The sequence below is a fragment of the Xylaria bambusicola genome (assembly GCF_022495145.1).
Source record: "Xylaria bambusicola strain CBS 139988 unplaced genomic scaffold F5B22scaffold_96, whole genome shotgun sequence".
In the NCBI taxonomy this organism is placed as follows: Eukaryota; Fungi; Ascomycota; class Sordariomycetes; order Xylariales; family Xylariaceae; genus Xylaria; species Xylaria bambusicola.
In genome coordinates, this window is record NW_025953649.1 from 41778 (window position 1) to 54658 (window position 12881).

At 47.8% G+C, this 12881-nt stretch overlaps 6 protein-coding genes across 6 annotated transcripts; 4 read left to right on the forward strand and 2 right to left on the reverse strand.

Moving 5' to 3' along the window:
• The first annotated feature begins 44 nt into the window (after positions 1–44).
• On the forward strand, positions 45–2597 carry F5B22DRAFT_631110 (stretch-activated Ca2+-permeable channel component-domain-containing protein). Its single transcript, XM_047976593.1, has 2 exons — positions 45–1632; positions 1687–2597. Exons 1-2 carry the CDS (start codon positions 408–410, stop codon positions 2373–2375), a joined length of 1914 nt encoding a protein of 637 aa, XP_047824870.1. The 5' UTR covers positions 45–407; the 3' UTR covers positions 2376–2597.
• Positions 2598–3677, reverse strand: F5B22DRAFT_631113 (uncharacterized protein). Its single transcript, XM_047976594.1, has 3 exons — positions 3460–3677; positions 3216–3345; positions 2598–3111 (listed from the first exon to the last, which is right to left on the reverse strand). The coding sequence occupies exons 1-3, from the start codon at positions 3607–3609 to the stop codon at positions 3044–3046; spliced, it is 348 nt and encodes a 115-aa protein (XP_047824871.1). The 5' UTR covers positions 3610–3677; the 3' UTR covers positions 2598–3043.
• A 314-nt stretch (positions 3678–3991) lies between these two features.
• Positions 3992–4923, forward strand: F5B22DRAFT_631114 (uncharacterized protein). Its single transcript, XM_047976595.1, has one exon. The coding sequence runs from the start codon at positions 4314–4316 to the stop codon at positions 4584–4586; it is 273 nt and encodes a 90-aa protein (XP_047824872.1). The 5' UTR covers positions 3992–4313; the 3' UTR covers positions 4587–4923.
• A 1707-nt stretch (positions 4924–6630) lies between these two features.
• On the forward strand, positions 6631–7844 carry F5B22DRAFT_631116 (uncharacterized protein). Its single transcript, XM_047976596.1, has 3 exons — positions 6631–7015; positions 7106–7241; positions 7354–7844. Exons 1-3 carry the CDS (start codon positions 7013–7015, stop codon positions 7416–7418), a joined length of 204 nt encoding a protein of 67 aa, XP_047824873.1. The 5' UTR covers positions 6631–7012; the 3' UTR covers positions 7419–7844.
• On the reverse strand, positions 7845–9509 carry F5B22DRAFT_631118 (small acidic protein family-domain-containing protein). The gene is made up of 3 exons (XM_047976597.1): positions 9266–9509; positions 8909–9213; positions 7845–8848 (listed from the first exon to the last, which is right to left on the reverse strand). Exons 1-3 carry the CDS (start codon positions 9447–9449, stop codon positions 8000–8002), a joined length of 1338 nt encoding a protein of 445 aa, XP_047824874.1. The 5' UTR covers positions 9450–9509; the 3' UTR covers positions 7845–7999.
• Positions 9510–9618: 109 nt separating this feature from the next.
• F5B22DRAFT_579318 (exocyst complex component Sec10-like protein) lies at positions 9619–12871 on the forward strand. Its single transcript, XM_047973239.1, has 2 exons — positions 9619–9981; positions 10040–12871. The coding sequence occupies exons 1-2, from the start codon at positions 9873–9875 to the stop codon at positions 12658–12660; spliced, it is 2730 nt and encodes a 909-aa protein (XP_047824875.1). The 5' UTR covers positions 9619–9872; the 3' UTR covers positions 12661–12871.
• The last annotated feature ends 10 nt before the right edge of the window (positions 12872–12881 follow it).

Sequence of the window (12881 nt, forward strand, 5' to 3'; positions counted from 1 at the left end):
ACTACTGCGGGTACATACGCAGCAGCGTGGGGCCTGACAGGAGGTACCTAGGTAATAGCTGCTGTAGGCCGCCAATGATTTGCTTGAAACAGCCCTACGACAATCAGCCCCTTGGAGACAACGGACGAGTCGTCGCAACAACCACTCTACAGAAGATCAATATACTCGACACAAAGCCCATTAGCAAACGATTGCTACTAGGGTCAACGACACGAGAGACGATATCATTCCATTTCTTATCCTCCGACGCCTGTAACTGACCCGGAATCACCTAACCTTAAGTTCCAGCTCGGGTCGCCACAGGATGTATGTCATCGAGTTTCACGGCTAACGCTCATCCACTTCCTTCCTGACTTTTTTGCTCGCTTTTTCTTCTTCCGTAAGCCCGCCGGGGCTATGCAATCACTATGCAGCTCAGTCCGCTACAGTCGCGTCTCGCTGCCTCTGTAATAGCCTCATGCTTCGTCATTGTTCTATATTTCTTCCTCTTCACGCCGCAATTCGCTTTGGCTGCCGAATTAGCCCAGATTCCGAGCACTCTTGAACAGGCTGGCTCTTTCTACGATGACGATGATGCGACAGAGTTCCTCGACGTCCAAGTGCCGTCATACGAGCCCAATTTCCCCTTGTTTGATCGGGGTATTATAGGGAGGGCTGCAGACGGGGCTGCGCCTCTCGATGTCGACAATCCTACGACGAGAAACCTTGACCCTGGGATGACTACCGCATATGTTTTCGAAGTAGCTTCGGTCTCTGGAAGATCGGCGCAAGAGGCTGGTGCGACACATGAACTTCGTAGAAGCTTGAATGAGACACGAGAATTTGAAGGGGCCGAACGTGACGGGGACGAGGAATTGAGCACCGGCCAGGATCTAGTCCGACGACAGACGCCATCCAGAACACTCTATATATCAGTTAACACTTGCGATCAGCCAGGTCGTATCTCACCCGACCAGACCTCCATGGACCCTCCACAATTGACTCTATTTGTGTCTACGTCAAGCGAAAACACCTCGCCCGGACCAGGAGGAGATGAAAAGACCCAGAAAGCCATTGTCTTCGACGAAGGCGCTGTTTTGTACAATACGTCGCTCGATAGCGATGTATATTTTAGTATATCAGCCCCTCAGGTTTCTGCAAAGTATTTTACCACTACGTTGCCATATAATTATGAAGTAGCAGTGTCTCTCGATGAATTCTATCATTCATATGATAGCGAAACCCAACCAAACTTGTACTGGGTGGATTCCGATGCCTCTTCCTCCTTGCTGACGACACAAAACCTTACAAGCCGCCCAGAAGAGGTGGTTCCTACAGCTCCGTACATAGTGTTTGTCCAGAACAAAAAGAACCTGGCTATCAATGGTATACGGAAATCATATTGTGGGTTGAAGAAATGGGCGCAAATTCGACCACTTCAAAATGGTGGTAGTCAAGCAACGACGGGCTTGAGGCAAGGTGGCGATGCTAATTTAACAACACAAGAGTTTTACATCAGCGGGTTAAATGCCAGCACCGAATACTCAGGGATAATAGCCTTGAATACGAGTTTGTCACTTGGAAAAAGGCAGGAAAGTAGCTCTGGAGGTGGCATGGTTGTGTATAGCGCCGTTGACTTCAGCACAAAACCTAGTGAGTATCCTCATGTGGGCGTATTAGCTCATAGTATACTTACAATACTACTAGATGGTGCGTGCACATTCATCTTCAACTTGACTGTTTGCACAGAGACGAGATACGCTGTACCCGGAAACCCAGAGAAATTTCCCAATGGAACAGCTCTCGCGGCCTATTATGATGACTACACAAAGACGATGTGGGATAACTTTGACAAGGTCTTGCAACAAACCCCGTGCGAGGCGCCGCCCACCCAGAAGTACTCCCTTATCCGAAACTGTGATGATTGCAAACAAGCATACAAGAACTGGCTCTGCTCGGTCGCTATACCGAGGTGCGAGGATTTCTCTACGCCGGATCAAGATTATCTACAGATGCGCAATATCAACGCACCATTCCCCAACGGCACTTTCGTCGACCAGAGTATCAGGGATAAGTACGGTGGGAACAAGGCCTTCAGCTCTTCTAGGAATGTAGAGATTGATGAAGCCATCGAGCCTGGGCCCTACAAGGAAGTACTGCCCTGCGATTACCTCTGCTATGAACTCGTCAAGAGTTGCCCCTCATCTATGGGCTTTGCCTGTCCGTTGCCAAATTCGAAATATGGCTTCAACACCAGTTATGCGGTTCCTGATACGAGCAAAGAGCTTTCTTGTAACTACCCCGGATCAGCATACTATCCAAGCGCCGCTACTTTGACAGCGATGTCTTGGATGAACATGGTAGCTCTCATTGTTGTACCGTTACTCTTGGTATGATGATCTACTCTACATGAGACAGTAGAGGGGTGGAAAACCTAGGAATAATCTTATGGGTGATGCCATTAGAGAAGATTCACATGAAGGCGTCGAGGTTTGGGTTCTACATGTGAGGCCCTCTTTTTGAGTTTAGAACAGCAGGCGCAGTGAAACAGGCACTACATGGAAAGAAGCAAGGCATTGGCATAGGCGTTCTTGGCGTTTGATTTAGATATCGTACTATATAATGAGATTTATGTGTGTTCTCATGGGGATATAGCTTACTAGGTGGCTGATCTCTACAATGCGACTGATGTCATTTCATGATACAGGACACTCGTCTTGCCTGTCGCCTGTGCGGGACATACCCGCACAGCGCCTCCTTAACACAAGTGCGCAGTTGGTCATGTTGACATCGATGGCCAATATAGGCACCGTTGATCTAGATATGCCCTAACAAGCTTGCTTGCTTCGTGGGCATATCGAGCCTCCTGTCATCTGTAAAATCTAGCAGCAAGACAAGGCAGGCAAAGCCGAGGCGCTGCTGTTTCCGCATATAGCAGCTTTCTAGCCACGTTCAACTGTTCATGACGAGCATTGTAACCGCGAACTCAACAATTCATATCGTAATCGTCCCTCGGCGCGTCTCATAGGCTCATGGTATCATTAACATCTTGAAAATATCATCATTATCGCTTCTTCTGCGTCTTCGCTTGCTCGAGCGCTTCTATCCTCGTCTCGAGATCGGTTATGATGGCTGTATACCGTGCAGGAATCCCAATTAGCGAGTCGTATCTTCCATAGTGCAGGTTGGGCTAGATTGACGGTGTGAAGGAAAAGGAGGAGAACGAGATAACGCACCCTGCATCTCGGATCGGATTTCGTTCTGTTCCAGGCGCACCCAGAAGTAGTACGCCAGCTGGTATGTGAAAATGGCCATCAAGAAGACCTTGGCGATGGGGCGGCCGAAGGTCTTGTAGAAGTTCTTGTGCTATGGTGAACAAAGAGGGCGCGTTAGTCTACTTTCTCGATTTCTATGTCGCTTGTTTCTATCTGATTTCTTGCTGTCTGGTAGGAGAATCTTGCGCCGGGTGTTGGGCCTTACATCAAGAGATCCTGTTGGTCTGGGCTCGTTGGGCGCTTGCGTCGATGAGAAGCGCGCCCGCACTTGGAGGCCAGACCTCGGGATTAGGCTCGCTGATAATTTCCGGTTGCGCATTCGCGCTATTATCTGGCCCGCAGACTTGGAGAACATTGTAAAAATAAATTGTGTATTTATTTTGAACTTTGGTTGAGGTTAACTGTCAATTCGAGTTTTCGATATCTGAGCCCGGCGCTGTATTGCTGGGCTAAGAGCTCAATGTACGTACAAGAGGTGTGGCTTAAGCTCGTGTGGAACTGTGGCTTAACCCAATTTTATCTATACTAGCATAAATTGAACTCTATCTCGAACTAATGTTCTTGAACATGGATATATGACAGGGGAAATTGGGAACGAACAGGAGAGCATGATTTTCGAAGATTTTAGAATTACAGGATCAAATAAAATAACAGATTTACCGGACGTGGCTCCCTCAGCTTTTTGGCCCTTACCTACTTGATAGGGGGAAACAATTGAGATAAATCCAACTTAATCACGAATAATTATGGCACCGTAGAATTAGGTATGCTAGGCTATTTTTGATGCCTAGTCTTCTTCTACCTAACGGGCAATCGTCGCTCTTTACAGTAATCTAGAGTAGTCACTCAAGCCCACAGCGTACTTGTATCATTGTCATAAGCGATGAACAATTAGCACTCTTCACGCAATGGCCTCAACTGACAGGTATCCTTGATGATAACTAGCCATTGATGCTTGACCATGCCGACCTTCTCAAGGACAATATCCATGTTAATCCGCACACAGGTGCTATCCTAAGTATCTATAACTAGAGAGACGCCGAGATCAGTCCTTTTGGCATGTCTCTAGAGGGCTTGAAACTATTGCTTGGAATCCGCAAGATGAATGAGCATGGTTGGAGTTACTTCCCAAGCTCCCAGAGCAGTTCTGGACTACCTCCTACCGTTGCTTGGGCCTATCGTCTGAAGTGTAGCAGAAAAGTATCGCGATTGCGAGGCGGATTGATCTCTTCCCGGAGAAGGGGTTCATGGGGACGACCATGGCAATTTGAGCCCAGCCACAGAGGAAAACTTAGACCTACCTATGTACCTCGGCATTGTTGTTTTCTCTAAGCTTAGGATCCGGTTATCGAAGATTGGCGATTATTGACGTTATCGAAGCTATGGATGGTGGCGGATGTGAGAATTGCTGACAAAAACTTCCTTTGGCCGGATATGTGTGAGGCCTGGCTCACGGGAGGAGCCGAGCCCTTATGCTCCTGAAAGTCCATTCTCGTAGTTCTAGGTCTTGATGAGATACTTACTAGTCAATTTGACCGTTAAGACTCGATAGATGCCCACGACAACCCAGTTGCCTGGATACTTACATTGAGCCCCCGAGCGAAAGCGGTGATGCGTGCATTCAGGAGAGACCTTTACCTACCTCTAAGTACATACGGACTGAGCACCTGGAGTCCCCGATAATTTAAGTGGCTTGTACAAGCCACGAGACGTGGAGGATCGACCAATGTAGGTACCTACCTACCCTAGTATGAACTCGGCAGGTCCCTTGCAGAGCCTCCCCATGCATAAGGTACCAGCTTAGCGTATTTTTAGCCAGATTATACATGAGATGATCCACCTCAAATGGCCATCGGAGGTCACTGCACTGGAAAGGTCTCCACAACGCTTGCTTACGAAATCTTCTTCGTACTTGTACATTATAAAAGTACTCAAAGTTCTAAGTTGATATAGACTTCATTAACAATGGGAAATCTTGGGCTCTTGGGCTCTGATGGAACAGCAAAGGCCATCAAGGACCTTGGCAGACCTAGCAGGTTACTATGTTCCAGATAGCTCCAACTCCAACTCCCAACTCTTTGCCATTGCTATATATAATCAATCAGATAGAAAGTCACAGTTGCAACAAAACAAAAACAAGACAAAAAGACATCCATCACCAGGAGTGTCCAGCTGTCGGTGCCTTAAACGCCGCAAGTAAATCATGAAATATATGTAATTCATTATCACAAAAGCCTCAAGGGCCTGATAAGCGATCGTCGACAATTGGTAGATTGCGTGTTGTAAGACGCTCGGGAAGTATAAGGAGATGCGCGACAAAAAATGGACTAATGATTGTCCGAGGTAATTACTCGAGGAAGGTTGGTATGGCGAATTGGAATGGCGATCCCTTCGGATGTCAATGGTATGAAGTACTATATCGGTTCCAATTATGTCATAGGAATAATAAAAATGATAGCCATCGTCCATATCGGACCGGTACTGTGTGTCGGGTTCTAGAGGTATTGCGCCAGTAGGTTGACCAGTTTCATCGATTTCAACACAGCTTGAAACGGGTTTCGGCCCGAAAGACAACACGCTCTCGTCCTCCACGAACACATGGATTTGAATTCTACGTTTCCCCGGATGGATTTGATTCTGGATCTCTCGTAGGTGATATTTGTAGGACTCCGAGTGATGTAGCGGAAGGGATTGTCTGGACCTGGAATTCGATAATAGAGTCCAGGGCTTTCGAAATATTATCTGGCGTAGTCTGATACGTGATACACGTAGTGAAATCACGAGCCAAATCATCGAGGTGATTACAGCCGTAAAGAAACAGCAAGCGACCATGATCAAATAATATAAATGACTGCAAAAATGCAAAGAAAATTCCAAAGGAGCCAGGCGTAAGTACTACTTTTGGGAAAGTTGAAGTAGACGCTGTGGCAACCTTGAAGTACCTACCATAAGGGGTTGAAGGAGACGAGTATACAGTGGCCATTTGTGACAGCTCATATTCTATCTACTAACTTGGTAAACGTATTGTTAGCAAGTTCAAGACGTACATTAATCGTTCTCTTAGACGTTTTTCTTTAAAACCTCACATAACATATACCTACTTATTCTATCATTCAAGGATAGAGACAAAGAGTATTCTGACTATGGCAGTAACGTACGACCTTCGAAAGTGTGAAATTCTACCTACATTATTTAGGTATCTCAAGGTAGAGTTACCCACGTACTGTAGGTTGAATTACCTAAGCAGAGAGCAGGTGGGAACTCCCGTAAGTGGGGGCCTACCTGCTGTACCTGTGTAGGTGATTTTCCATGGCCAATCTAGGTTCCCGTGGCCTAGCGACAATGCAGACACATGTCATGATCCCATCTCCATGTCAAGTTCATAACTGAGTGTCGTGGCCGTTATTTTTTCCAACGTCTGTCATCATCTATACTACAGTGTATGCGTCAGTCTTGAGTCATTGTTTGTAGGAGGGATATCTGTTCTCAGAAACTATTGGAATTCCTTTATTCTTTCTCCTTTCTACGCCTAGTTTATATATACCGATCATTTCGAGATCGTCTTCCACTCCAAATTCCCCGTTTCGTACACATCGAGAGTTCCAACGCCGATCACTTCCTAAGCACCTACGATACTTCCTATCTCCGACCATACAACCTTGAACTTCTCTACAAGTAATCGGACCACGACCTTCGTCGATAGCAATTAAATAGCCCAATCGCAATCATCATTCCCGCGTTACATCTATATAGACACAATGGTATGGAGCTGCCCTTAACAAGTCCCAACGGTATAGCGACATACTCAGGCGCGGCACACCAATGCTAACTCTCTTTTCGCCACTCGCTAGGCCCAAACACTCGAGCAGCGCAGGCGGAATGCCAAGTTCGTCAAAGACCAGGACGCACGTCGCGGCAAGGCTGAGACAGACATCAAGAAGCGAACCAAGGACATACCGAAGTCGCCCATCTCGCCCCTCTGGCTCGGTGAGTTGCATCTAGCTTCACCACTGTGCACCTACTCGTTTCTCTCTACACCCTCTGTTTCAACCATGCCTCGGCAGTAATATTGAATGTGCGGCTAACACGAGCTCTGTAGGCGTCCTTGGCTTCGTCGTGTTCGGTGGCTTGCTTTTCGAGGTCCTCTCCCGTGTGTTCTTCTAAGACGAGACGTATACCCTTATGTGGTACCATTATACCCCGAGCACAATCGTGGAGGTATGGAAGCCGTTGTAGCGAGCTGGCATCCAACCAGCGCAACAAAACAGAAAGAAGCAGCCTTCTTTGCTGGAGAGACACGGCATTCAGAAAGATCTGCAAGGGATGATCACAGATGCCATATCTTCAGCTAAGCTGTACCATGTACATCAAAATCTTGGTTTTCTTTTTATCTTTTGGAACGGGACCGCCCATGTCGAGAAGCAAGCTATGCGAATAAGCATTAGCCACTATGGCTACTTCATTATAGGTCTGGAAGTTATAAAAAAATAACAGCGCTTGATTTCTCAATGCCCTTGCGGTCCGGACTTTCGCTGTTCCTATCCCTTTAACAGTCTACTAGGTAATCGAATAGCAACATAATAGTTAGGTATTTGAATGTATTGTCAAACTTGGATTGATAACCCAACGCAGCAGAATGTGCTGTCCCCTGTGGTTGCTACTCGAGACAGATGCACCTATTGAACAAATGGTGGTATAATTAAAGGAATTTTCCTCCCCAAACGCCAGGCCCATGAGTTTAAGTATCAAGCTCCCAGTCCTTTTCTGTGACTGTGCCCTTCCTGTTTCATCTTCATTCCAACATCGAATTGGCGCTCCAAGTCAGACTGCATCTTGGCTATATCTGTTTTAGATGATGTCGATGTGGTTTGGTCGCCGGTAGCTGCGCCATTGGCTTTCCCGCCCCCTAGCAGTCGTAAGAACTTTTCTCTTCTCTTCGCATCGCCCTCTAATGCTGAGACATTCCATTGCTCTCCATCATTGGCTTGAGATTCGCCTTTAGTCTTGGGCTCAGACACATCTTCCTCGGTAGATTTCTTCTGCTTCTTTTTCTTCTCCTTTTTCTTGCTCTTCTCCTTGGGCGACTCACTGGTGCCCGCTACTTCGGTAGCATCATCTTCGGATATCTCCTTTTTATCTTTCTTGTTTTTCTTCTTGTCCTTCTTATCCTTCTTTAAAGTAGCTGTCTCCACCTCAGCGTTATTGTCATTGTTCTGCTCTACTTTGCGCTTCTTCTTCCTCTCTTTGGGAGCTTCGCTCTCGTCTTCGGTCTCCTCCATACTATCGACCTCTGTAATGGCTGTTGAGGGCGCGTCTGTTTCGTCCTCTTCAGCAAGTCGCTTTCGCTTTTTCTCCTTCTTTACTTTGCGCCTCTGTTCCACTTCAGCGTCGAGGTGTTGCTCACTGGTCGTAAGGGATGGGTCAAGTTCCTCTAACTTTTCGTCTTCTGTTTTCTGCGATTTCTCTGCATGACTGTTTTTAGAGCTCTCCTTGGTAATCCGTGGTGCATTGAGAGGGATGTAATCCTCGTTTTCAGGGTCCTGTGCCGCCTGCTCAATTTCTTTCTTCAGTCTATTCTTTTCCGCTTCTTCTTCCTACAAGAACACTAGTGAGCCGTGGCTAGGATAGTACGTTAGTTGAAGTTGATTGTATACCTCTTTCTGTTGATCTAAGACATCAGCTTGGGCTCGAGCTTTTTGGGCCTCGGCCCAAAGTTTGCGAGCTTGAACTTCGAGCTTCTCCGCGCGATGACGCAGCCGTCTGCGTCTCTTTTCTTCCTTGTGAGGTTTGCTGGCAAGTTTCTTTTGCTTGTCCAGGGCCTTGCGTTCTGGAGTCCATTTTGCAGCTCGCTTGATGTTCAATTTTCGTGCTTGCTTGGCTTCGGATTTAGCGTGGCGTTTTTCCCGTCGAAGTTCGGCTCGGATAAGTCGCTGTTCCTGCTGTTTCTTGAGCTTCGCCTCTAATTCCATTAGAAATAGTAAACCGCATAATATGGGAAGATTATCTCCTACCCTTAGCCTCGGCTTCTTGTCGAAGCTTAACAGGATCCAGTTTCTGCCAAGGGCCTTCGTTATCCATTTTGCAGCTCCTTGGTAATTGGTTCTTATATGAATCAAAAAGAAAGGCCCAAAAAGGGCTGCGGGAAACTTGAGAGACAATTGGGAGCGCAGTGGTAATGATCAAGCTGAATCGCATGTGAAGCGGCCGGGTGCAATCTGAAAGCCAAAAAAAGTTCGAGGACCTGCATTTCTGCCGCGGGACGGCGAAGGCGGTGAGACTAGATGGGCTGCTAGCATCCAGCTAGCTGTAGCTTGTGGCGCCTAGCTAGCCCTGCCAGACCTGCGATTCCCAGTGCCTCACTGACCTGCACTAGCTATGCCCCAGTTACCGCCCCGCTGGTCTTCCACAGTACCTCATCCACATCGTGACACCCGTCAGCTACGTAATTACTGTATCCAACTTCTTTGTGTTCGCCTCCCTCGAAAGAGGAGCACTTCTTATCTACCGAGCCTCACTTGGCATCTTATACCGGAGATTTCCACCTCGGTCATTGAACGTCTCCATGGACGAGCTTCGCGCGAAACAGCTTAGACTGCCTGTAGGATAAACCCGCCTAACATGGCAACCTACAAACGTACGCCGCAGCCGGGTACGCTGCCCAAAGCGAGCATCCTTAATGCCCTACGAGCGACCTCCATGGTAGAATCGAGGACAGCCCTTCCTGCCGGTAAAATATGCTTGCTTTAGTTTCAATTGCCACATAAGGGGCTAATCTGTGTCTGTAGAGGTCCTCGTCTCCATCCTTGACTACTTGCCCGTCCCAGATCTCATGCGGTTCGCAAGGACGTCTTCCCGTATGCGTGAAATGGTCTATGATGATACAAGGTGGGTCGCCAGGCTAAAGGCCATGGAGCTTTGGAGTGATTTGGAAGCAAAGAAGAGATTTGAGGATGCTCTGAATAAGAAACGTGATGCCGCTCGGTTGGCTGCGAAAGGCAATTCAACCCTCGGCGGCAGCAAAGAAGGGAGCACGACTATATTTGACGCAGCGATAGAGGAGGAACGGCGATTGGCAGCCACCACTCAGGTGACCCGACAAACAGGGGCCGCGATCGATGGTTTCGAGACTTTAAGTCTGAACTCCGCTCAGCCTCGATCTCCTTTTAAAGACCCCGCGGCCCTTCTGAACGTCCTCAAAGACGTTCGTAGTGTGCGAGGCCATGCAAGACAGGAATTTGCCAAGGTGTATGGGGCACTGGCACCTTTCTACTTTGATCTGGCTCAGGCGAAAACCCATACTGAGCCTGTCGTTTTCAAGGTTTTCCGGGATCCCGAAAGGCAGGCGCAAATGCTGTCTAATCTGCAGGCGTTCAGCAAATGTGACTGGACTGATGGCTGGTCGCAGAGAGTAGGCAAGCTGTCAAGTATGGTGACCATCTTTGAGGGTGCTGTGTTGCGTGAGTTCGAGCAAGGCTATGAGTTTTGGGATGTCGATGGCAGGATGCGACGATATGCCCATGTCCTGCACTCGCTCAATGGAGGCAGTGCAGCTACAGACCTCTTTATTCAGAAGCACCCAATATTCAATGATCGCGAGGCACTTGGGAATCCCATCGACTGCGTTAATCAGGCACCCCGTGATGACATCACGCTCGAACCTTCGCGTGCCTTTTTCGAATTACTCATGCGCAAGTTGAACGATCAAAGTGCCAACATAAGTCGCATCTTCCCGCAGCCCGCTGATGTGTTTTGGTCATTTGTTGACAAGGTTCGCGAAGATATCATCATGGAGTATGTCACCCCATTGTTGGATGTAACACATGATAGACACACTCCCCCCTATCTGAAAGCGGTGTCGGGTCTTTTTGAGCAATGCATGCAGTTTGTGCAATCCTTAGAGTCGCCTGGCGGCTCAAAAATCTCCACTGAAGACCATGCGAAATCGATTTGTTTAAAAGTGTTCGAACCACATATGGATTTATATCTCCAAGAAGAATTAGAAAACTTCACCATGTATGCAGAGCGCGAAGTAAGAAACTGGGAACAGAAGCTATCAGAACAGTATGCCACTGTTGAGTCCTTCTATATGGGCAATTTCAACCGTCAGGCAGACAAGAACGATTTTCTCAGTTCTTTCAAAAAGGTGGTGATGATGCCTGTGTCAGTCCTTCCTGGTGCTTTTGGAAGTAGCAAACCTGCTACGACGCGTGCCACCGCGAATCCAGCAATTCGTTCATCAATAACTGGCACTCCGGCATCATCTCGCCCTCAGACGCCCGGGCTCGGAAGCCACTTGGACCGGTCAGACAGCCCGCTGCCCATTGAAGCACCAACTGATGAGCTGAAAGCAAAAGCAGCACTCATGGCAAATCGGCTTGAAGGGATTAAGAGTCTTTTTAGCATTGAAGTTGCCTTGGATTTAGTACATGCTGCCAAAGAGAATTTAGGCCGAGCCGCCAAATTTGTTCGACTTGGTGGGCAAGTGGGCGAAGAAGCCCGAGAACAATGTGAAGCGATTTTCGTGGCACTGGTCAAAGTTCTTGGCCAAACACACGTAAAGAACGGCTTTGCCAAAGCAGTCGACCATTTGTCACGTTATAATCCTCGCGAAATCAGTGATCATAGTCAGACCGCTGTTGCACCACTTGTCATGTTTATCGAGCTAGTTAATGTGGGCGATATTATCTCGCAAATGATTGAGGTCTTTTACGAACAACAACTTGCGGCGCCAAAGATTGCTGACAAGAACGACTTCATGGATCCAGCCGGCTTAGCCAAGAAAAAGTTCGAGCAGATGCTTGACGAAAACGTCGCTGCCGGGCTCAATAAAGGTATTGACGTACTTATGGATGAGGTAGAATACCTATGTGCTACTACGCAACTTCCTACAGACTACAACCCCCCATCGCCATCACAAGGGAATGGGCAGGCAAAAGCGACCGATATTGGCCCAACAGTTACAGCGAGGCGTATTACAGAGCTAGTCTCGTCCCACACCAAAATGCTAACAGGAAGCACGGAGAAGACCATGCTTGACGTCTTCAACGGCGAAGTTGGATTGCGCTTATTCACGGCGCTGTGCAAACACCTCAAACGGCAACGTATCAGCACTGAAGGCGCCATGAACTTAATTGCGGATATGACCATATATTTTGAATATATTCGGACACTTAAAAACCAGGATCTGTTGGTCTATTTCAAGGCACTTCGAGAGCTCAGCCAGATATATTTGATTGATGCTCGGCATGCAAAGGAAATGGCGATCATCATAGCAGATAGCGACCGTTTTGGTGGTGTCTTTCGCGCTGAAGAGGTATATGAGTACGCCGAAAGGCGCGCTGATTGGTATCAAGTCAAGCGAGATGTCGAAAGGGCAATGTACGGGTTGGAGTGTCAGATCATGTGAACGGTACAACTGGTGAGGGTCTCGAACTATGTTAGGGTATATCTGTTTGGATCGGGGATTCTACCCAGACCTTCAACACCAACGGTCGTCTAGGGAATGAAACATAACGCATTGAGTGTGGCCCTCAGTTGATTGTGATGGAATGCGCGTCTAGCTCTACAGAAAGGTCAACGCATTGCGGCTCAAGCGCCAGTCCAAGCATGACGGAAAAGCCGAACTAC

Excerpts from the sequence above, each read along its gene's own strand:
- F5B22DRAFT_631116 (XM_047976596.1), top strand. Across the intron at positions 7,242-7,353 it reads CATCTCGCCCCTCTGGCTCG|GCGTCCTTGGCTTCGTCGTG; the intron begins GTGAGTTGCATC and ends CGAGCTCTGTAG.
- F5B22DRAFT_631118 (XM_047976597.1), bottom strand. The coding sequence starts at position 9,449 with ATGCGATTCAGCTTGATCATTACCACTGCGCTCCCAATTGTCTCTCAA. Across the intron at positions 9,214-9,265 it reads ACAAGAAGCCGAGGCTAAGG|AGGCGAAGCTCAAGAAACAG; the intron begins GTAGGAGATAAT and ends TAATGGAATTAG. Across the intron at positions 8,849-8,908 it reads TCTTAGATCAACAGAAAGAG|GAAGAAGAAGCGGAAAAGAA; the intron begins GTATACAATCAA and ends GTGTTCTTGTAG.
- F5B22DRAFT_631110 (XM_047976593.1), top strand. The coding sequence starts at position 408 with ATGCAGCTCAGTCCGCTACAGTCGCGTCTCGCTGCCTCTGTAATAGCC. Across the intron at positions 1,633-1,686 it reads TGACTTCAGCACAAAACCTA|ATGGTGCGTGCACATTCATC; the intron begins GTGAGTATCCTC and ends CAATACTACTAG.
- F5B22DRAFT_579318 (XM_047973239.1), top strand. The coding sequence starts at position 9,873 with ATGGCAACCTACAAACGTACGCCGCAGCCGGGTACGCTGCCCAAAGCG. Across the intron at positions 9,982-10,039 it reads GAGGACAGCCCTTCCTGCCG|AGGTCCTCGTCTCCATCCTT; the intron begins GTAAAATATGCT and ends CTGTGTCTGTAG.
- F5B22DRAFT_631113 (XM_047976594.1), bottom strand. The coding sequence starts at position 3,609 with ATGTTCTCCAAGTCTGCGGGCCAGATAATAGCGCGAATGCGCAACCGG. Across the intron at positions 3,346-3,459 it reads GACCAACAGGATCTCTTGAT|CACAAGAACTTCTACAAGAC; the intron begins GTAAGGCCCAAC and ends TGTTCACCATAG. Across the intron at positions 3,112-3,215 it reads AATCCGATCCGAGATGCAGG|CCATCATAACCGATCTCGAG; the intron begins GTGCGTTATCTC and ends CACGGTATACAG.
- F5B22DRAFT_631114 (XM_047976595.1), top strand. The coding sequence starts at position 4,314 with ATGTCTCTAGAGGGCTTGAAACTATTGCTTGGAATCCGCAAGATGAAT.